Genomic DNA, 24,244 nt, shown 5'->3' with positions numbered 1-24,244 from the left:
CCGTTGCCGTTGGTGATTAGGCCTAGTTCAGGTGTTTATTCAGTACTACAATTATAATCTTCTCCCTGTGATGTGGCCCTCTTAGTGGTTGTGGCCCCTAAGCGAATGCTTAATATTGCTTATGCCTAGAACCAGCCCTTTGAGCATGCCTGACTCGGAACTCCATATATGGGCATAAAAGAGACAGATAGACAAGACGGTAGGTAATAATAATAATAGCTTGAATTTATATAGCACCTTTCATGAACCCAAGGACACTTTACATTACATCAAAAACAATGAACAACCAACAAACAAATAAACAAAACAACAAACAGCTATTTGCCACAAGCCTTTAAAAGAGTCCAAAGATTTGTACTAAATAACTAAAACTGTACAAAACTTTAAAGTGTGGTCAAATTCAGAATGAAGATGACGAGGCCATACTGCATACTGTATGGATACAGGTCAGTGCTATCAACAAGAATGTCATTGGCTAATTTACTTCGTCAGGTTTTGATTTCAGTGATTTAGTGTGACACTCTTGGCATTCTTTCTTTGGCATGGTGGCTTAACCACTTACTGTATGCCCTATTTCATACTTTGTTGCATGATGATGTCTCACGGCAAAAATATCAAATATACAATGCAACCTCACAGCTCGTTCCTTCACATTGTGAGCTTGGAGAGCTGCTATTTTAGTTTTTTCCACAAAATCTTAGAAATTCTTGGAGGTTTTGACATGTCCATTGCCCAAAATAGGGATGACAGGTTCAAAGTCAAAGTCATACGATTTGTCATGAATCATTTAATTTGATTGGACCCCCTAATCCAACCCATTGATGCTGAGTGCCAAGCAAGGAGGCATTGGGTCCCATTTTTACAGTCTTTGGTATGACCTGGCCAGGGATTGAACCCCAACCTCCCAGTTTCAGGGCAGACACTCTAACCACAAGGCCACTCATTGTCTGATGAACAGTAGGTACAGTATAGAGGTCAAGTGCCTTGTTCCAGTAGACTTCAACAGCACACTTGCTCTTTCTGTGAAATAGATAATTAATGAAATCCAAATGAAAGCTATGATGCCATATTACGGCAATTGGGTCTGTTAAATCCACTTCAGTCACGAATGGATTGGCACTGCATGCAAACAGCTGCAAAATAAGTTCCCTATACTGTCAATGTAAATTTTGGTAATGTAATGTAATGTTAGCCATGATCAGTGGCTGCAGTGTGCATGCCACTACTACAGCTCGTCATCGTCCTCACTGACCAAAGTGTCCAGGTCTGTGTCTTTGCGTTGCTCGTCGCTCTCTGTCACAAACTCCCTCTGCTGCTCCTCCAGGGCCTGGAGCTCCACCTGCAGGCGCTCCAGGTGCGCTGCACGCCTGTTCCTCAGCAGCCTGCCGCGGAATGGGTTCACATCGTTGAAGGCGATGTTTGTCAGCTTCCTGTGGAAATACATAATATAAAAAACACACATCCCCACCCAAAAAAACAGAATGAGGAACTTGCATTGCAGATAGCATTATAATGATAATGAATTCATTTATATAGCACTTTTCCTAACACAGTTACAAAGTAACAGAAATAACAGGAACAGCAAATAACAATACAGGTTAAAACAGGGGTACCGTCCTAAAGTCGGCTCTTCGGTGCTACTGAAAATGTCTGACAAGCCAAAATCATTTCGGCACTACAGAGCCGAAACAGCGGTAAAATAGGAGTATGAATCGGCCCTAAATGTTTGAGGGGGTTTATGGAACTCTTTCCACTCCTTACTGATTAGGATTTGAGAACACTGGAGGTGAGCTCAGGTCAGGCCCTTACCTTCCATCAGTGATGGTCTTGGTGAAGAAGCGAAGGTACTGGTATATCTCAACACTGTCATGGATCTTCAAAATAGCCTCCTCTTTGTACTTGAAGAGGGCCAGAGCATAGCGGAAGATCACCTGAAGTATTCAAAAATACATTTTGTTGTTAGATCAATGCATTGCTGTATTGAAAATTTCAACATTTCCCCCAAAAATGAAAAAAATATGTGTCTGCTCTGCTGAAGCAAGTTAGAGCAAGCGGCGGAACCAGGGGAGGGAGAGGGGGGCAGACGGCGGTCGTGAGACATGGCCAAAGCATTTCCGGGGGTCCCCAGCCAAAAAGGTTGAGAACCCCTGGATTAGAACAACAGCCATGGCATACATCAGGGTTTAAATTAAAACATGGGTTGCATGCGTCTATGAGAGCGTCACTGTAAATGGTGCAAACGGGACACCTTTAAATCCCCTCCACTGGGGGGGGGGGGGGGGGGGGGGGGTGGTAAAAACAACTTCCTGCAGCTATGCCTCAGGCATTATTGATTTCTCTTCCTTCGTGTGAGAATCTAGTCTGTGGAATCTGAAGTCTGAAGTTTACTCTATGTCTAACTTTTGTTGCCAAACTTTATATTTTCACTTGGCTATGTCTTGCTTGAAGATGTACCTCAGCATGAATTTAATAGCACAAACATAAAATATAAATATCATGTGTTGGGAAACGAAATAGTCAGCGACGTCCCTGCAAGGGAAGCAATGCAAATTCCACACAGAAAGGCCTCTAATAATACATAATTCCTACTCAGGAGCACCTTCTTGTTGTGAGAGAATTTTAAAGTGGTACTGAATCAGTACCACTGATCATCAGTACTACTGATGGACAATACAGAAAAGCAGGTTTGTGTGGTTTTGGAGATGCCTACTAGTATAATTATGTGGGTTTGACTCCACAAACTAAAATGACAAAAATAGCAAAGAGTCTTGGTCCTTGCTGACACAAAATTGTAGAACACTGCTATACACGTCTCCTCCCCTTCCCGGTACACAACAGCACACAGAAGAGGAAAAACTGTATCACTGTGCAAAACTGTCGATTCGCCTATACTGTGCACTTTGCATCAGTATGCCTATGTTTACAGGTACCAGCACAGGGCCCTGGTCCTCCAAAGGAGTGCTATTCTGTAGCTGACCTGGCATTCAAACCACTGTTGATTTTGATAAAACATGATTGGCCGTGCAGTAACCATACCTTAGTGCCCTCGAACAGGAAGGCATCCCACACAGGCAGCAGGATGTCACTGGGGAGGCTCTCCACAAACGCCACCAGGAACCAGTTGAAGGTGATGAGGGAAACATCGATGTTATGCTCCTCAAAGTGGGCCATGAGCCTGGGCAGCTTGTCCGTCATGAAGTCTTTCAGCACTCGTTGGTCTGCCTGCAGCAGTTCAAATGAGTTTCCTTATTTTAGTAAAAAAACACGCGCGCACACACAAAAACCCACACTACATTTAAAACACTAAAAGCCTAGGTTAAACTGATTGTGGCTTAATAGTGCTCAATGGTTAGATATGGCACCTAATATGAAGCTGGAATATGTGCTGAATAATTCACTTGGGACACTGTTCATCCAATCAGTTGCACTAGCCTCGACGACCTTACAGGCGTATGCAAAGGCTCAACTCATGTAATTTAGCATTTTCTGTAAACATAGCCGTCTATAGTGTATAAGCATAGTTATTTAATGTATATAGATATTCCACTGTTAGACGAGTGTTAGGTTCTTAGCTTACGTATGATTCTTGATGACTATTTTTGATGTATTTGATGTATTACAATGTGTTGTTCTTGCTTACTGTAAATCGCTCTGGATTAAATGCCTACATTATAATCAGCATGGAGCTGCCTGACCTGACCTGGGATGCGATGAGGTTCTTGGTGTAGTAGTCCTGTGGCATGATGTATTCCGCCACTGCTACCAGGCACCAGAAGGCATCCTCCTCTTTCTCTAGAACCAGCAGTGCGATAGCAGCAAGTCTGATGGAGAGGGTGGGGAATGGATTTCAGACTGCAGAATGTCATCTTTTACTGGCAAAACCCTTTGCATTTAATTATATAGCATGTCATATCTTTGGCATTTTCGTCTGTCTTTGTTATTTGATGTCTGTGTATGTATGTTAGGATTGAGTAGGGTCATTGTGCAGGTGAGTGTTCAGTACATACATTTGACTGATTATGATGCGTGAGCACTGAGCAGTGCCTTCTTTGACCATTAGATGGTGCAATTGCACCAGTTAATGTGAACGGTTTTTAAAGGGATTGTGACATTTAAAACACATTTTTGTAGATTTTTTGGCTTTTTTGGCTTTTCTTGACATCAATTTCACCAAAAAAAAACGAAATTCAGTGTATTCTCTGCTGTCTGGACTTTTGTGAATAATTATGCAAAAATGTCTCATCTGGTTGGACGGCAGGCATATACGTAGATCCCTGCTAAATCTCCGCCCCCTCCCCTCTGCTCCCTGCCTAGTGCCTACCCTCGCTTCCTCATTGTGACCGCGACTTTGTTTCTTTGTAATACTTACTAATAATGGCTTCTAGAGAAAAATCAATCTGCTCTGTTGTTGGCTGTGGATACCAACTTACACTGGATACCAACTGGCCTAGATGACTCTTTTATTTTTGACGACGTTCCTACCACGTTGTCAAAGAAGCGCATCTTGGGTTGACAGGAAAGGGGGAATTACCGACATCTACAGGCTAAAATAATGTGTTTTTCCATGGCTTCTCAGGATGAACTTTACACATGCACAAACACTCGTGTCAAGAAATACTGGAGTGGAGTTGAGTGTTCAAACCTTTTAGACACGTTTGAAGGACCATGGCCAAGACTTTTAATGTTGTTAAAATTATGTTATAAATCATGTCATAATACCTTTAAAGACTTAACGCCCCCTCTGGTGACCTCGGACAAATTGATAAACTTCAAACGAGCCATGCTATTGATATTCAGACTGCGGCCATCTTGCCAGCAAGGTGCTAACTAGGTGCAACCTAGTTGACCCATTGACAGCCCATTCATCCTAACAGAAAAGTCCTATCTGATTGTATTAAACTGAAAATGAATTAACTACGCTTCCCGTGTGAAGTCCTATAATGACGCCTTCAGAAACCATCAACCCGTAGTTCCATTGTATCTCCTGTCCGTATCTATTATGTACCTCTATAACTAGGGTATGTGTGTGTGTTTCATTGTTGTACCTGTTTAGTCCCTGGCAGTATCCAATGGTAGGGTTCTGCCAGGAGAAGGCCAATAAGACACGCTGGAGTTGCTCCAGGACGGGGCTGGAAGGGGAGGAGAAGTGCTGATTGGTTGTGAGGGTGCGGTGGAGGTCCAACTGGATCTGTCTCGATGCTGGGTGGGAAGCGGTGTGACTCTTCTCACACAGCTAGAATGACAGATTCATTATCATTACTGTTATTCATTAGAAACGATGAATTAATAAAGAGCAACGTTTCCGAGTTCCGACAGTGTGCGGGCCCTTTCCTTTGTTTTTCAAAGATACCCTTTTATTATATGCACTTTTGTCCTACGCAGTACGCACCTGTCACCAGCCTTTTTATATAAATGAATGCACTAAGCAAATTTAGAATGAGCGACCGCCCGGCCTCCCTCCGTCCATTGAGTTTAATGGCCAGGTGGCATGGCACCGCAGATGACTCAGCACTGCTGGTCTCGGACAGGAACAAACTGCAGGTTGAAAAGACCCTCAGCTCTGAACTCGGTAGAATCTGCACCTGGCTCGCTGATAACAAACTATCCTTACACCTGGGAAAAACTGAATCCATCCTCTTCGGATCAAATAGTAAACTCAGCAAGGCAGATGGCTTCTTGGTTAGAGTGGGTGACAATATTATCACACGAAAAGATCAAATTACCTACCTAGGTTCCATCCTGGAGGCCAATCTTTCCGGTGATAAAATGGCCACCAACGTAATCAAAAAAGTCAATCAAAGAACAAGATTCCTTTACAGGATCTCCTCACTGGTCAGCAAAAACACCTTGAAGACCTTAACAGGAGCCCTCGTACAAGGTTTTTTTGACTATGCATCCACCTCTTGGTACCACAGCACCTCAAAGGCCCTTAAAACAAGGCTCCAGACCTCCCAAAACAAACTGGTCAGGCTCCTACTTGGCCTCACCCCCCGAACCCACCTCACCCCTGCCCACTTTGACAGGCTGGGATGGCTTAGGGTCGACGACAGAGTACAGCATCTTGCAATGGGTCTGGTCCACAAGATTCGATACACCACCAAGATACCCATGTACCTGTCTAAATACTTCCTTAATGTAAACGAAGTCCACACCCACAACACCAGAGGGAGTGCAACAAACCATGTACAACCCAGATTCGGCACAAACAAGGGACTAAATTATTTTCGCTCCTATGCCACCAAAATGTGGAACGCCCTACCAACAGTCATTAAGACATGTGAATCCCTTGACTCCTTCAAAACCGCTCTCAAAGGGCACCTACGGATGGCTGCAATTCGAAACTGGCCTCTGTAAAATCTGAATCTCCCCCCCCCCCCATTTCCCCTCACTGTATATTGTATCTTTTCCCTTTTTTGCTTCCCATATGATGAATTCCTGTTCTGTACTTTAGCTACATAGAAATGTCTATTTGTATGTCTCTAAATGTTTGTATGTCTTTAAATGTTTTGATGAATTGAACAATGTGGACCCTGTTGTAAACAAGTGTAATGCTTAATTGGGTCGTCCACTCACAGTTGACAGTCTTTGTATTGAGTTTGTGCTTAAAATGTACTGTAAATTCTACAAACTGTTAATAAATATTTCAATCAAAAAATCAAAACCAACTTGAGAGGTTTTCAGCTATTACTTTCAATGGTGTCACATTCTCCTTTTTTCCCCTTTTTTTAAAGATTTGTTTTTGGCTTTTCTGCCAGCGGGCGCCCCAGTCACATTCTCTTTCTAAATACTGGAACAACTACACCTGCTACACCACAGATCTCTCTGGGTAATGCTGGTGCCAGGGGAGGGGGGGGGGGGGGCACCATACCAGGTCTGTAACTCTCAGAGTGTTCAAATGGAACCAAATGGACCCGTCCGGACATGTACGGACATGTTGGTGACCCCTGCCCTTGTTTACCTGTTCATAGCGATGAGGATGGTGTTCCCTCATCAGTCTTGTCCGCGTTCGCACCATCCAGCGCCAAACCTGCTGCCGGTACTCTCGTGGGACGCCACATCGGAGCAGATTCTTGAGTTCTGGCGAGGGACAGAGGTCTTCTTCAGAGCGGCCAGCGAGGTACTGCGCCCAGCGACCAAGCAGTGGCCTGTCTCCAGCCTCCTGGAGTCACAAGGAAATAAGGTTAACTGCTGGCTTTACGGAGAAACAATAGAGCGTCGAAGTCCTGACCGATACTCGCTCATCTCCTGGTTCCGAGGGGTTTGCTCTATGGAGAATAACATGGGGTCATCTTAAGATCATCTTAAGAATTGTGGTCCAAAAAATAACTGTCTCTGCGATATTGTCGGGGAGGTGTCTCTGTATCGTTTACGACAGTCAGTCGATATTGACATCAGACTTCGGTGCTCTATAACAGTGGTTTTCAATCTTTTTCATGTCAAGACCCATTATTTATTCTGAATTTGCGCCACGGGACCACCATTTGATGAGATTTATCCTCTCAGACCCCAAACTTAGAAGATTTTGTTATAAGGATATTAGGAGAGATACAGTAACAGGCAAACGTTGATCAAAATAGCAATGCCTCTACATACTCTAATTGTGTAAACTTCTTGTAGAACCTACTCAAGGACCACTGGTGGTCCCCACACCACTGTGCTCTATAAGAACACAGTAGTTGAAACTAGTTGACCATAATAAAAACATTGCCGGGGGGGGGGTTGTACAACAGTAAGAAAGGCAAGTGTAAAGACCTGATGCAGCAGGTTGTGAGAGCGGATCTCCAGAGCCTGGATCTTAGCTAGCAGCTTCATGTCCTCCACCTCGTAGTCTGGAATAATCTTGAAGCCATACTCATCATGGTCCCTGAGCAGTTGAGCACAGAACAGTAACAAGAACAAAGCCATCAGTGGTTCTCAAACTTTTTCAAAATAAATCTTTTTTCTGTGTTTCTACTGTCACTATCAATTTAAAGGGAATAGATTTATTTAGACAATAAAATATATCTGGAAATCGTGCACATGGCGCTGTTAATATAATTACAATTAGAACAAGCCTGATGGTTTAATAGTACACATTGAAACTTATTTTTGTTAACACAAAGTTCCACTATTGCTTGATAGAAGTCATGTCAGCGATAGTGTATTCTCTAGTGATGCTTTTTGGCCTCATACTGTATGCATTCAGCCATTAATCCCTGTTTTTAAACTCAGGTGACAAATGACAATTTGGTCCAAATTAAATCTATAATTTTGCAGGTTATCCCCAGTCAAGGTTTCTGCAGGGAATGACGTGCTTCGTAGCTGGATTCAGCAGTAAGAGGCAGTACGTAATGAGCAGTTGAGACTAAGAACCATCTATTCCATAATTTAATCTGACCCCTTTTGTTTAGTCATAGTCTTTGGAATGAAACTTCATTTAGTTTTAGTCACCTGGAATGTGTTAGTGAATGTGTTAGTGTTAGTGTTAGTGAGTTGCAACGCGTTGTGAGTTTGTAGATCGGCTATTTTCAGCATGAAACCAAGTGTGTGCGTGTGTGTGTGTGTGTGTGTGTGTGTGTGTGTGTGTGTGTGTGCCACTGCCTGTGTGCATGTGTGTGTGTGTGGTATTTGGTATTACCTGACTGGGATGAGTTTGACGGCACCTTTCACTCCTTGCAGTGCATCCTCAATTAACTTCTTGACAGCCTCCTGCTGCCCCGGATCCAGAGCTTTATTCTCCTGGAGCTTCTGGAGAACGCCCAGATAGCGACTCTCGATCTGACAGTTACTGGCCTCCAGGAATGCACACTGCAGCCAATAAGAGGAATAAAGTATTGTTTTTCAATGGGAGAAAGAGAGTATTACGGTCAAATTATTCCTTCTATTGTTACTATATGTTGTTTACCTTTGGCCTCATGATATGTTCTGTCCATCTAAATATCATAGAGTCAAGACACCATGGCACTAGCCTGGTAATCCACCCTGGTCGCGGAATTCAATTACATTTTCAGCAATTCAGAATGAAAATTAAATTGAATTCCGTGACCAGGGTGGGTTACCAGGCTACCATGGCCACAGGCCTGGTATTTATGGCACAGCTTATTGATTGATTGATTGAAAATGTTATTCACAGTATGTAGAATTCACAGTACATTTCAACGAAAGTACAGGTCAATACAAAAACTGCTACGAGGATAAAACCAGAAAAAACACTAAGACTAAGAAGATCAGGGTCCTCCATTTTCAATTCATCAGAAATTGACACAAGCTCTCACCCCTTATCTTTGTATATTATGATCTGCTGCTACCGTCGCTAGAGAACACCACTGACCACCGAGTGCATATAGGGTTTAAATAGGGATGTTACACTGCATGTGGTAAATGTACTTCTCCTATGAACTCATGTAATAAACTTCTATCTTATAATGCAAAGTGTCTCCACTGAGACTCCAACTCCATTTGCCTGCCCTCAAGAAATCCTGATTGATAGAGAATTCCTCCACACAGTCCACTCCCCTAGCATTGTTTCCTTTGTGGAAACAAACAGGTGGGACCAGATCGTAGGCCAGCAGGGGAAGGCCTATCTATTACTTACTTACTCCTCTTCGTCCCCTATGGGACATAAGGCTTCAAAGGCCTATCTATACTGTCTTATTATATCTAGTTGACAATCAATATGTTCTCAATGTGGTTCACTGGGTCATAGTTTGTAATACTTGATAAAGTGATTCCTCTCCCTGGATATTCTGCCTTGAGAGAGGCAGGATGAGAAGAAAGCAGAAGACACTTGATGCAATGAAACAACATAATGTAATGTATTTCGCAACATTACATAATGTACTGTATGGTGCAAAATGCAAAGACTATTATAGACAACTCACAAATACATCATGTTAGTACAATGATGTAAGGACTTCAAACAAGTAAGAAACCTCCATGGAGAAAACGGTATTGTTGTCCAGGGTAGTACACAGAGGAAAACCAGATTTTGTAAATATCTTATTAACGCGAATACAAAAACTAGAAATGTATTAAGAGAGTGCTATGGCAGACAAGCGATTACAATGCCACGGCTCTGCTGGGCTGGGTATAATGAATTGTAAAAATAACAAGTTTCATTTAATAAAATAATCTAAACAAAAGCAGTGAAAAAATATATATCAATAAAGCTGCTCCTATTTAAAGACAAAGGTAAGAACGTACGGCAGTTGCTTTTAAAAACATCCACTGATTTAACCCAAGGCCAATCACTAAGCCTATATGAATTTATCCAACAGGGAGACCTACCTTCACCATGAGGCTTTTCTCTTGTTCTGAGCTGTTCCTCCACAGTTTTGTCAACTGAAAGATCTCAGAGTTTAGGAATTTGTTCTGAATCTTATAAGCCTCAATGTCGTCCTGTGGAGGTAGGAGAAAAATAAAAGAACATCATCATCATCATAACTTTTCTATCCAGCTTCTGCCATCTCTATCATGGCTTAAAAAGTCCATGAGCATCAAGCCACTCTGCATTAGACAGCTCAGTTTGTGTTTTGTATCAGCTGGATCTAGTTTTCAAAACCCACCGATACGTGTCGTGGAGATAGGACGGCTTTACCTTCAGGTTCTCGATTTGCTCCTGAAGCTGTCTGAAGGTCTGCCTCCCCAGGCTATTGGGCGACGTGAGGGTCCGTCTGGGTTCGGCCATACAGGCGGCCACCTGCTCCGACAGCTTCAGTATTACCTGGGAAAATGCAGGACACAAGTTATTTTACCAATGTAAGCAGCCATACATTGGTACTCCCTGACACTATACTATTGCAATTTCCTTAAAAATGAGGACCGCTGGCGGCGCTAACTCAATACACAGGATTTGAAACGCAATGAAGTGAACATTAAAATAATTCAAGGTTTCAGCTTTATAGACTAACACATTGCATCTTAGTCCCTCCTCACCTCCTGCTTGGCGTGGTTCTTCTCCATCGTCAGCCTGATGTTCTCCTGTAGTTCTGCCACATGTGCGTCTCTCTGGGCTAGGCTCTGCCTCAGCCCCTCCCCCTCCGTCTTCAGATCCTCCAGTTTGCTGCGCAGGTCGGCAGCCTGGCGCTCCCGATGCCGTAGCAATTCCAGGCGCTCCTGTTCGCCCGTGGCCGCCAGGAAATCTGCACACGTTCGCTTCTCTAGCTGGGCCGCCTCCAGGGCCTTGTGTAGGAGCCAAACGAGCTCCTGAAAGAGGCGGAGAACATAATAATGAGAATGAATTACATTTTATAGAGCTCTTCTAAGTAAAGCGCTTTACTCATTTCATTCATTGGGAGGTGAAGTGGCAAACAGCCGACACCAGCGTCCTCACTTCCCACATCAACGGTGGCAAGCTAGCACCGACCGACTCATTGCCCAAGGACACTTCGGCATGTGGACAGGAGGAGCTGGGATTCGAACCGCCGTTGATTTATTCTCTAATCAACATGGTATACAGTAAAGGAATTTGTTTTGCCGCTATATGCTATATATTATTCGGTTGTTCTCAAGACCCAATTAGACAAAGACGGATATTGTGGGAATCTGATTAAGCAATGCTCTTTCTTATCACCAGGCCACATCTGTCTTCTAATGCTTGAGTCTTTTTTCCCCACCATAATCAACCAAACAATTTAATCAATAAACCCACAAATTGATAATTCCTTTTGTATACCTTCTGAGCTTTGACCTCTTCTGTCAGCATGTGTTTTTCTTGTTGGAGGCGGGACATCTTGTCTGAGGCTCCGGAAGTGTCCCTGCGGACCATGGGCATGGTGGCAGAACCACAGCTCTTCTTCCTCCTGCTCCGCTGGGACCTGAACAGCGACGGGGACTGACTGCCGTCCGTCACTGCTGGCTGTTGTTGGCTGGCTGGGCCAGCCAGAAGGACAGGAGTGGTGCAGCGGTTCAGATGGCTCGCTGGGCCAGCCAGAAGGACAGGAGTGGTGCAGCGGTTGTCAACGGGAGTCGTGGGGGCTGCATGGCAACAGGGAGGAGTGCATTGGTTGACTGCTGGGCATCGGATGTAGGCCTATATGTACGTGTTGTTTCTGGATGATTTTGTATTTCACTTAAATTCTCAGATGGCGATGTATTATTTTAAATTAGATGTTGTTGCATTACTGTTGTCTTTGTAGACTGTAATATGAACATATATGAACCCGGCCTATAGCATCCCTCGATTCCCTCTTCTGGGCAATGTGGACTGGCCTGGGCATATGCAAATATTTGGCCATTTTTATTTATTTATTTAGAAAATGGCATTATCTGCTATTTTTGGAAAAGATATTTATTTGTCAGAGAAAAAAAGGATTATAAACACTTATAGGGGACACAGTAAAATGGCATATTTAGGGTTTTAGGGTTACAATCAACCATGAGCCTTACACCCTCATACAGGGCCCTTCCGAAGTATAGGTTACCGGTAGCTTGTAGATCTGTCTGTGTGTGTGTGTGTGTGTGTGTGTGTGTGTGTGGTGGTTAGTGGTACTGCAGTGACCTACTAGTGAGGACGATGCTTGGTGTAGGGCTGTTTGGAGTCCACGGTGGAGCTTCCACATGGAACACGCTCTGACTCACCTCCACAGAGTTCCTCTTGGAACGCAGACTGTGGACTGAGTTCCTGTACAGGACCACACACACACACACACACACACACACACACACACACACGCACACACGCAGGCAGGCAGGCACAGTGCACACACACGTTTTTAATAAAGGCTAAATGTACAGTACGGTGAACATACAAACCCAAACACATGAAAAGCTAAACTACAACCACACCTTGCTAGCCTGAGCTTGCCTGTGATAAAACTGAAAGTAAGAGATGTTGCAACATTATCAATTCCTTGCTGTGGCAGAAATCTGGCTAATGTTTCTGCAATGCCTGATGAGAATTGTGAAGTTATAAAAAATAAACATATGTAGATTATGAATGTGGCCAATGGCCTTATTGTCATCAATGCCAAATCCATAAATGTCTTTGCCTTTTCTTTTTTTTTACTATTTAAAAAAGAACATTTCTGTATAGTTATAGGATAAGGGGTGAGGCACTGACACAAATAGTGCCCTTAGGGTCTTATTATTGCCAAAATCATCCAAATAAACATTACAAATTTACACTACTAAATGTAGCACCATTTAAATGCAGTCAGACAGGCGGGACCATGTAGGCAGAAACTCTCGGTTTAACACTTTTATCTGTGATAATAATATAAGCAGGTCTGATACGTATGACAGTGGACTCACTGGATCTCGATGAGAGGGTGTTTGATGGACATGTTGACCAGCGGGGTGCGTTGGGACGGAGCTGGCCGGTTGGCTGCCTCCTCGCCCACCAGGCCTAACGGGGTCTTCACTGTGGGCAGGAAGTTATCTGCAGAAAAATGTAGTCAAATGTTTTTACGTAAGTAAAAGTATCAATAGTGCAATATAGAAATAACTCTGTTAGAAGTAAAAGTCTGGAATTCAAAATGTACTTGAGTGAAAAGTACAAAAATATTGGCATCCAAATGTACTTAATAGAGATGTCCCGATACTGTATCGGTATTCGGTATCGGCTAACACAGAAATTGTGGTATCGGGATCGGATCGGAAACGAAAAAGGTGTATCGGGACATCCCAAGTACCTGCTCATTATGCAGAATGTCTCAAGTTTTCAAATGTATAAAAATCTTTTGAAAATAGCAGATCTACAAGCTCACAATGCATCACATCGCGACGCAATGTGAGCTTGTAGATCGGCTATTTTCAAATGGCCGAAATGTATAAAGCTGAAGGAGTTTTGTAATAATAATCCAAAGTAACTAGTAACCACAGTTTTCAAATAAATGCATTGGAGTAAAAGTACAATATTTGCCTCTGAGATGCAGTGGAGTAGAAGTAAAAGAACAGGAAATCGGAAATACTCAAGTATAGTACAAATACAAGTACAAATACTGCAACATTTTACTTAAGTATTGTTATTTTACACCACTGTCTGCAGAACGGGAAGTAGAGCTGTGTTGTGTCCGTTTGACTCCCCCACGCAAGGAACAAAACGGACTATGTAGAGGCCTTAAGTGAGCCAACATGCTCTGATGGTGGAGGTTTGCACAAAGGCTAGTAGTGGAGGGAGGGAGGGAGGGTGGTGCACATGAGCTCAGAGCTTCCTCTGAAACACAATGAGGCTGACATCATGCTGAGTCCCACTGCCTGTGCACCATAGACCTGAGGTCAGGTCTATTATGCTTGCCAGATAAAATAATAATGAGGAAAATTATGAAAATGAAGTATCAGGGAATGTTCCATCAGAGTGGGGAGAGTTGACTCAGAACATGGAAGGTGTTGCTGGTCCATTCCATTAGCCATTGAAGGTCACTGTTTTTTCCGCTCTGTGTTTAGTCTCTTTTGCGCCTGGATTAACTCCAGCGTATACTCATCTGTGAATTTGACCAAGCCATCCGCAGTAATCATGCTTTGGCACGCATTGTGACAGTTCAGTTCAGCACGCGGACCGGTATCAGTAGCACTTTCACTCAATTCCATTTTGTATCAGTCGATACCGATCCGAAAACAGTTGTATAATGAAAACCTAACCATGTCTCAATGTGATATGATTACTAATACATTACATATAACCTTCTTTCATTATCTAGCATTTGGACAGTCAGTCAGTCAGTCTAGAAATAAATTATAATACTTTATTTAAGAAACTGGTGCAGCCATAATTTGGTAAAATAAAAGAGATTCAACTAACCATTGACCGTTTAAACCTACAAATGTAGGTTGAGGATAGAACAAACGCCTTGAATGTTGGGAGGCCATACCTAACAGACCTGAAATAATTAAGTAGACTTCAAAGGGTAATCATTATTATGCAAGGATGTTTACATATATATCCGTGTACAGCTATACAGTATGCAACCATATTTGTGTAGCAATACACACATACAGTACGCTAAACTAAGAAACTTTCCAACTGATTCACACAGGTCGTTTAGAATGAAAGTAAGACGGAGATCTCATACGCACTATAATGACGAAAGGCTTTCGTAACAAGTTAACAACACCAACTGTAGAGGAACCTAAGTTACCTAACCCAGTGCTAGACAAACTATGCAGATGAACTGTTCCTCCAATGCTGGCACAGTGTGGGGGCAAGCCAGAACAAGAACAAAAGACTATATACCTCCTGAACCAGTCTGAGTCAGAGGGAATGACAGGACTTTTCTACCTCTTATCTTGTGATACACTCTTTAAAATTGGGGCAGCAGTAGCCTCGGTACCCAGGCCTTTATTTTCATTCGTGTTCGCTGCTTGCGAATCGGAAGGTTCCCAGTTAGATTCCCGGCTCCCCCTATAGGTTAGTGTCAAAGTGTCCTTGAGCAAGACGCAAGCCTTAACTGCTCCCGATGAGAAGGTTGGGGCCCTGCAAGATTTCGTCCACTGTCGGTGTGTGAATGTAATGAAAGTGCTTTGGAAAAAGGCGCTACCGTTTACAATTTGGAAGTAATAACAATACACATTCCTTGACAAAAAACAATATCTCTAATGTCTCTTAGGTTGATTTGATGATCTACTGTAAGGCCGGCCCCATTTACACTAGCAGCAATATCGAGCCTGAGATCTGTGTCACATCCAGATTGGAATCCAGTTAGTTTAGTCTCTTCAAAGCTGATTTCAGGAGATCCGTCTCAGTCTGAAAGCAGTAATCTGATCTAAATCTGATTTAGACAATTGATTCCAATCTGGATGTGGCACAGATCTGATTCACGCTGGATTTGGCTGCCAGTCTGAACACAAAGATCTGTGACAGATCTGGTCACTTGCAAATGCAGTCGGGCCAAAAGTTCAGAATTGAGAAATAAATCATATTTGAATCGGATTTGACTGCAGTCTAAATGGGGCCTGATTACTGGGGCCTGATTACTCTAATAATGCTCCTCCAGTGGCATAATTACACTGATAATAAGTAGTAAAAAACGTTCCCCCCCCCCCTTTTTTAAATAAATACTTTATTTAACCTTTTTTCATAGAAGTGTAGTATATTTGTACGTCTTTAAATGTTCTGATGAATTAAAAATAGATGACCCTGATGTAAACAAGTTTTAGAACTTTTTCTGGTTTTTATCCTCGTAGCAGTTTTTGTATTGACCTGTAGTTTCGTTGGAACTGCATGTACCCATTCTACAAACTGTTAATAACATGTTCAATCAATTAACCCTCCAGTGGAGCTGCTCATTGGCCAGTAGTGTAGGACTGTGGTTAGGAAATGTTAATTATTATCTGAGTGTAAAGTAGGGCACTGCTGACAAATGTCACAGGGGTCACTTTAAAAAGATGGAAATCTCAATGTGATGTACAGTACCCTGGTTAAATAAAGGATAAAACAAGTCTATGTATCAAATCTAATACAACAGTCTTAATGAGTGTCTGTCCACATGACGTAACAGTAGCTATATTTAGTGCCCACCCTGGTGTCAGGCTGTACAAAACTTCCTGTCCGTTAAGGCCACTTCCTGCAGGTGTCATTGGAGCCTAAACACTGGCCGTTTAAATAAACGATCAAACGGAGGAGTCTGTGGGCTGCGTGTGGAGTGGAGGGGGTGGAATTGGTTCTCTATCATCAAAGAGCAGAACCACCTACAGATCGACAAGTGTGCCAGAGAAGACCACAGGGTCAACTAATGCAGAAGAAAAGACACACAAACTTATGAAATATTTCCGTACACAGAACTTAAGAATGTATGCGTCGTACCTAATACATATTTGTATTTACAAGTGAAAAAGATCAGGAGTCCTTTATTCTTCGCTATCATGAACAAAGGACCAATTTAACACATTTATCAATCTCCTCTATAGTGAAATCCTGACCCTTTATTGATTTGATCTGTTACAGTAAATCCACTTCAGATGGGGAGATTGATGATGATTGATGATTACCAAGACAACATAAGCACTGCAAATGGGGGGCTTTGCATTATGTCTTTGAATCAAAACCAAATGATAAACGGATATGACTGTAATCTTTGTATGTCCCTCTGTACTCCCTCAATAACTTTCAGGAGATTAATGATTTACTGCCACTGAGGAGAAGTAATTTCCCATTTCTTCTGAGATGCCATCATGCCACCAAGCCCAGCATTTCTGGGAAATGACTGTGGTCTTCAGTGGAGCAGAAAACGATCAAAGAGTATCTGTTCATATCACATCCTGTTCCGAGCTCCATCTCAGTAATTGTTGCAATTAGCACATATTACTATTTACCACAAACTATTGTGATTTAGAGTTCAGAGTGCTCAGCCTCTTATGTGTCCTTCCTTACCAAATTATCAATGTGACGTGGCTCTAACAGGCAGGCAGGAGAGAATAAACATTGATCCATACAGTATGTTAGTGTTCCAGTTCCAATTTTGTTATCTCTAATTGGACATAAGTTGCCGTTTGGACATTTTTCTGAGAGAAGAGCAACATAAAAAATAAAAAATGATTGTGATCGTTTGTAAGCAAGCAAGCAATTTCTAGTTTTATGCACCTGTTAACTACTAACTACAGCATAAAACCAAAACCTTGCCATTTGGCTTATTCAAACAAACCCTACCACAATGTAGTTACCTGAATAACAATGAGCCACTGTAACAGAACTGCCAATAATAAGTGCCCAGAAGCTACCTTATAAAGAGCTTCATTGTTGGAATCGGAAAACAATACCAGCTGATCATCCAGTTGTCAGCTGACTTGGATTTAAAATGCCAGAGGAGCACTGGAACAGTTCTGTCTCGTCTCCCCTAGACCTAGAAGCAGCTTCTGTTATTCACTTCTAAAGTTCAGCCTGAAGTGAATTCTTAATGCTGCTGTCTGTGAGAATTGTACTGATCTAGTCATTCAGCTGTAGCATATCCCTGCCATATCCGTATTTGGGTATACTGAATCTCAAGAGTCCTTAGTTAGCTCCACCAAGAACTCATCTAACACTATGGTTTCTTCCAGACAGCAGAGATATGTGAGATTATCTGAAATACAAAACTGAGACAATGGGATATAAAATGGTTGTTCATCAGATATCAGATTTATTCTGGCTAGAGTGGTGCCCGTCGGGCACTCGCCTACTTGGAACAATGCAAAATACCCATTGTACCCATGTCAATATATGAAGATTTCTGTATCTGTCTCTCTGTGTCCCTCCATATTCCTATATATGGAGTTCTGTGTCCCTTTGTACCCATGTCAGAGTATCCGTTCCACCAATCTGTTTGTGTCCCTTTTATACCCATATATGGAGATTTCTGTATCTTTCTCTCTGTGTCCTATATATGGAGTTATTATATAGGCATGCCCACATATGGAGTGTTGTGATGTCAGAACAGGCCAGCTCCATACAGTATATGGAGCCTGGGCAGGGGCACTGTCCAGAGCCCGGGCAGAGGCCTTTTGTGGTGGTTCTGGACAACCGTCTGTCCGACCGACCACTGCACTCCCTGTGTCGAATTTGAAGTCGGTGGGGCGAACAGTTCTCGAGTTACGTGCATTACAGCTGTACACACAAAGGTGTGTTAGTTTTGTGTCATACAGTATCATGTCTGCAGCATTATTTAGGCATGCACTTGCTATCTCCAGCCAAGCATACTGGACAAGACCAGACAACACACACTTTACAGGAAAAGCTGTTACACACATCAGCCCACTCATTCATACAGCTGAAAGTAATGTGTAACCACTTGCTGAAATCATCTGGTCACGTGTGCATGTTCACACAACACCCGTCCCCATCTACACACAGTAGTCATAACTATTGTGCTTGCTCACCATAATTTTGTTACGAAATATGATTAAATGCCAGTTAAAAAGTGACACATGCTGTTACAAAAACATAAAAGTAGCTGCATGGTTAATGAATCACATATATCAAATCCTCTATATTTGTTTAGGTATTCAATAATTCAGAAAATTATTTATTTTCGGAACGGAAGCCTTCTAGTCACTCTACCTCTCCATGGCATGATGTGATATTGTGATATATCAACATTTACCAGACTTTATTTTTACTTTTATTTTTTTTATGTTTTTCGATTTCGTCTTTATTTAATTTTTTATGGAGGGACAGACAGTAGGCTGACAGGAAAAGGGGAGAGAGATGGGAGGAAGACATGCAGTAAAGGCCGTCGGGATCGGGAGTCAAACCCGCGGCACACTGCCAGACTGGATTACCAGCCAAGGTGCCTGGACCATTGAGCCATGGCCCAGGCAACATTTACCAGACTTGACCCCAGAGCCTAAAGAAAGAGTCAAACAGTGAGTGAGTCATAAAATCTGGTTTGTCATTCCCAGCCACTCCCTGAATACTAACAAAACATTTTAGGTATTTTCCAAGTCTTCCTAAAGCGAGGCCTAGCTCGCTGTGCTTGGCTACCCACCACTTCCTGTATGTGGCTGAGTGAATCTGCTATGGGCATGGGCTTGGATGGAGGCAGACAGGAAGAAATTACACACACAAACAAACTGAAGGGGAGTAAACATGCAGGGTGTAACCTTCTGATTTATCATCATTTCCATGTGATTACTAGTGTCCCTTCAAAGTGAAGTTCTGCTGTAATTTCTAACTTTGGGCTGTAGTTACGTAAACTTTATGATGGATCAAACATTCAATTTCTATATGCTTTAGATTTGAAGAGACACATTAGCTGTAACCCCTCCAACAAAACATATAGGGCCATATCTTGCGCCACCCCTCATCCCTTGTCCCTAAACTTATTTGGCTTTTTTTTTTACTATTTGAAAAACATTTAAAAATAGTTAAAAGGTTTTTCAAAATAGTCAAAACAATGGCAAATTCGATAAGTTTAGGGATAAGGGTTAAGGGATGGCGCAAAAATATAGCCCTATATAATGTCTAACTTCAGTCATGTTTCAGTATCAGCATTCTACGGGTCAAATATTGAGCCCCATTGCCCCCGCCGGCAAGAGGCTGTCCACCTCATGACAGCTCTCAGCGGGTAAATGAAGACCCAATTGGTCTCAGGTTCCAACTCCGATGTTTTTTCCACCCTGGGGTTTAAGAATGTAATTATATATTATCACTGTCCGTTCAATCCCCTCCCTCACGACATTGCCCCGCACAATGCTGTCCTGCAAACAAACAGTTTGGATCTGGTCACCCATATACGTATAGGAGGACGGGGTGTGACTGATGCCGATGTAATGAATATTAAATGCCTAATGTTAAAAATGACCCCTGCAGTGTTTTGAAAGTGAAATAACACCACTTAAAGTGAAAGAATGAGTTGAACATATAGAGAAGGACACGGCTCTCACCTGGCCAGCTGATGTTGCTGGCTCTGTCGGGGCAGGAGGCTGAGCCCCCAGACAGCTGCTCTCTGTGCTGCAGTCTCTTCAGCTGCAGCTGCTGCAGCCAGTACATCATTGCCTCCTGGTTTGCTGCCTGAGAGGAGAGGAGAGGAGAGGAGAGGAGAGGAGAGGAGAGGAGAGGAGAGGAGAGGAGAGGAGAGGAGAGGAGAGGAGAGGAGAGGAGAGGAGAGGAGAGGAGAGGAGAGGAGAGGAGAGGAGAGGAGAGGAGAGGAGAGGAGAGGAGAGGAGAGGAGAGGAGAGGAGAGGAGAGGAGAGGAGAGGAGAGGAGAGGAGAGGAGAGGAGAGGTTCTATAGCCAATATATTTGTAGGCTATAGTGCTTTAATGCCACACCAAACGCTCAGATGATTTGGTGGAAGCTCCTGGAAACATGAAACAATGAGCTGGCACTAGGCTTTTCCTAATCACTGGTCATTCAACTCGTCTCAGCTCTAGCAGGATGTGATGTATGCCACAACAATATGTCCTGGATAATTACCGCCTGTTGGATGTTGGGCTCTTTTCAGCAGTCTTGCCGGTGAATATACAGGCCTAAATACAGATACTATAAGACTTCTGTTCCTCAGGTAACATGCTTACATCTGTTCAACTGTTCACCTGGAACCATGGCTATAAAAAGAGCTGCTGCTAGTAGCAAATGGGGATATTAACTAACCAGGTCTTTTTACAAAAATTTAAATTTGTGAATATGTCATCACCAACATACCGGTCATGTATTAGTGTTTGAGTGTTCCGCATAGACCCTAATCCATCAGTTGTCTACTTTTAATGAAAACATTCTTGGCAAATACTTTTGCTTTTGTCCGTCTTGCGCCGGTCCAAGAATTTCACCTCTAGCGGCGCAATACGAATGTCCCCGGCCGTCCCTCTTAACGTGCTGCACTTCATAATCCCCAAACAAATATTTAATGGGCATTTTTGTTTAATTTGTACCCTGTCTTTACAATCTCCTCTGACCACTGTTTTTATTCACCTCCACAATGTGTTAATGTGCATAGAACATGTACGATACATGAGACAAACAGGCTGCATTTATACTACCTTTTATTTGAATGTAATATTGACTGACGAGCTAGAAAGTTAACTTGGGAGTCGGGACCCTGTAATTAACTACCAACAACACATGCCAGTTGCCAGCACGTGCCTGTGTGGTTGCGGTGGCACGCACGCACGCACGCACGCACGCACACACGCACGCACGCACGCACGCACGCACGCACGCACGCATGCACGCACACACACACACACACACACACACACACACACACACACACACACACACACACACACACACACACACACACACACACACACCTTACCTTTAGGATGAAGATGCGTTCAGGGGTTTGTACGTGGAAGGTTCCATCCTCGCCCTTCAGCGGGTAGGTGAAGGTGGCACTGCTCAGCTGAATCTTGCCCAGTGGGGTCACGTCCTGTGGCGTTCGATAATAGAACAGCTGGCTCTTCTTCTCCTCATAGGTAAACCAGCGCTCCTTCCAGGCCTTAAGAGGACCACCCCGCTTGTGAAGGTAGCCACAGAGTTTGGGCACAGGGGCAGACGACGACGAGGGCTGAGGCGGCTGCGTTTGTTTGCAATACGCCTCGATGGTAACAGGAGCAGGCAGGGGAGGTTGGCTCGGCAGGTGCTTTGCTGGGGAAGTGGGCGCCGCTACTAGACCCTCCTCCTGGGTTTGTGGGTCACTAGGAGGGGTCAGGCTTAGATCCTCTGCTGTGTCTTTAGTCATAGATTCACTGGAAGCCTCCTCTGCCTGCAGGGAGTCTGTGGAACTGGAAGAGCATGTTGTGTCCTCCTCCTGGTTCTGGTGGGAATCTGTTGTAGTGTTAGTTCTGGAGTCCTCTTGGCAGTAGGGGTGGAGGTCCTGGGTGGGCTGACCCATGCCGTTTGTGTGCGTAACAATCTCCTCCTCAGAGGCTGCTGCTGGTGTTGTGATACAATCATCCGCTGGACTAACAGTCTCTGCCTGGGGAGGAAGTGAGTGAGACGAGGTAGCAGTGGGATTTCCTTCTGGGATTTCTCCCTCCATCATCTAAACAAAAAAACAGAGCAAATACACACAGCCTACCTTCAGATACATTTTGAACATACAGTGCTGCAAACCTTTCACTGGATTATTTTAAGTTATCTTTATCTAGAAAGATATACATTCATTATTTTTGTAACAGCAAAAGCACACTGTTGCCTGATGCCAATACATTGAGAAAAAGACAGAAAACACTCAGTGGAGCAGGGAACAAACTAGAATTAGGCTAGTTGGAGGCATGATAGGAAAAGGGGATGGAGACGGAGTTATAACAATGGGACAAGCATGTCTGACTCGACTGACACAACATGCTGTTCATTAAGTCACTATATTACCAGTTCTATTAATAGTACTACAGTAAGGTGTAAAACAGTGAAAGTCACTCTGCTGTGTCCTGTATTTCCCACTTTACTGCGTTTTTTTTATTTACAACAGGCTTAATTACAATTTACAAATGCAGTAAGGTGATTATGAAATGGACATGTGCTTACTACAATGCTAAACAATTCTATTGATGTTCTGGTCAGAAAAGGAAAGTGGCCTACATTATTTGACCATAATTATGATAATAGATGTTAAGGTTGGCTAGGAATATACCGGTAAGCCACTATAAATAAATAGTTAATTACTATATTGTAGAAGAAATTCAGTGAGACGTGTTGTACAATGAATGACCATGTCACCATTCATTTCTCATAATGGTAAAATAATGTCCTTTTCTGAACGGCTACAGCAGGAAAACAAATGACTGAAATACCATAACTGAGTGAGTTACTGAGTTACCTATAGTTATTTTCTTACACACCTTGTATACTTTTAGTGTGAGCAGGAGCAGCTATACTTACAGTACTGCCAGGCAGAATGACACACGTCGGATCTCTCGCCGCCACATCCCAGAAGTGCACGGGTGTCTTTAGTTAAAGAGAAAGACAGACACCCGACCCACTCTACTTTAATTTCCACGAACAAAAATAATCCTGACGATCGCACTGCCTCCTGCTCTTATCCACAAACAAGTCTCATTCTCCTCTCTCTCTGTGTGTGTTGTGTTAGTGTTATCCGCAGTGTAGCCGCTATAGTACACAACGTTCGGTTTTGTTGAAGTGATCCAAAGCGTAATAAAATAAGTTTAGAGGAGAACCTACTTTACCTCGAAGGGGCGTGACCATTTACATACCTGTTCTGTTCTTGTCTCTTGTGTGTGAACGCGCGTCCATAACACACATGTTTTTTTGGTGTGCGTGAAGTCGTGAACGCGCTAACAAGACGTACAAGTATATGCAGTATGCAAAACATTATAACTCGCTTCACCAGGGACACCAGGCTTACCAAAACATTGGTTGTCAAAGTGGGGTCCGGGAACACCCAGGGCCCATGGGCCCAGGGACCAGGGGCCCTGGGGGTCCCCGGACACAGGGGCCTTGAGGGGGGTTTCCGGGCCTCCCCAGATAAATGGTAGATATATAAGTTACCATTAAATACCTAAATGCAGCCTACATACACATAGCCTAAATACACTCCCAGAGTCATTGTGGTCCGTTAAGGCCTATTCATAGTCTGGATTTTCGGTGATGAGGTGACCACCGCTCCGGTGGTGAGCTGACCACCGGAGCTGAAATAACATTGAGCGGTGGTGAGTAAAAACAGAGAGATGGGCTGGAGCGGTGGCGGTGGTTTGCTCTTCACCGTGGCTCGTGACGTCATGTTGTAGTTCGGTGGTCACCTAACCACCGTAAATCCAGACTATGTATGAGCCTTTAGGGGTACTGTTTCTTGTTTAGAATGGATAAATATATTGGTACTTATTTGAAATTAAAAAGATAGTAGGTAGTATACGGTATATTTGTAAATTGAAATCAAATATAAAATACAAAA

The 24,244-nt window shown here is 43.2% G+C and overlaps 1 protein-coding gene across 1 annotated transcript; it reads right to left on the bottom strand.

Moving 5' to 3' along the window:
• Positions 1-204: 204 nt before the first annotated feature.
• On the bottom strand, positions 205-23,400 carry tbc1d2 (TBC1 domain family, member 2). The gene is made up of 17 exons (XM_083785224.1): positions 23,215-23,400; positions 21,647-22,375; positions 20,275-20,401; positions 13,231-13,357; positions 12,483-12,601; positions 11,654-11,955; positions 10,915-11,184; positions 10,577-10,702; positions 10,267-10,377; positions 8,618-8,787; positions 7,753-7,864; positions 6,959-7,159; positions 5,046-5,233; positions 3,701-3,821; positions 3,037-3,222; positions 1,810-1,931; positions 205-1,430 (listed from the first exon to the last, which is right to left on the bottom strand). The coding sequence occupies exons 2-17, from the start codon at positions 22,373-22,375 to the stop codon at positions 1,226-1,228; spliced, it is 3,216 nt and encodes a 1,071-aa protein (XP_083641350.1). The 5' UTR covers positions 23,215-23,400; the 3' UTR covers positions 205-1,225.
• Positions 23,401-24,244: the final 844 nt, after the last annotated feature.

This window comes from Protomyctophum parallelum (genome assembly GCF_964188405.1).
Source record: "Protomyctophum parallelum genome assembly, chromosome: 16".
In the NCBI taxonomy this organism is placed as follows: domain Eukaryota; kingdom Metazoa; phylum Chordata; class Actinopteri; order Myctophiformes; family Myctophidae; genus Protomyctophum; species Protomyctophum parallelum.
This window is presented reverse-complemented; position numbering and strand designations above follow the sequence as displayed.

Coding starts and splice junctions, on each gene's coding strand:
- tbc1d2 (XM_083785224.1), bottom strand. CDS start 22,375: ATGATGGAGGGAGAAATCCCAGAAGGAAATCCCACTGCTACCTCGTCT. Junction 11,956..12,482: donor ACCAAGCATCGTCCTCACTA/GTAGGTCACTGC, acceptor GTTGCCATGCAG/CCCCCACGACTCCCGTTGAC. Junction 1,431..1,809: donor AAGACCATCACTGATGGAAG/GTAAGGGCCTGA, acceptor GTATTTCCACAG/GAAGCTGACAAACATCGCCT.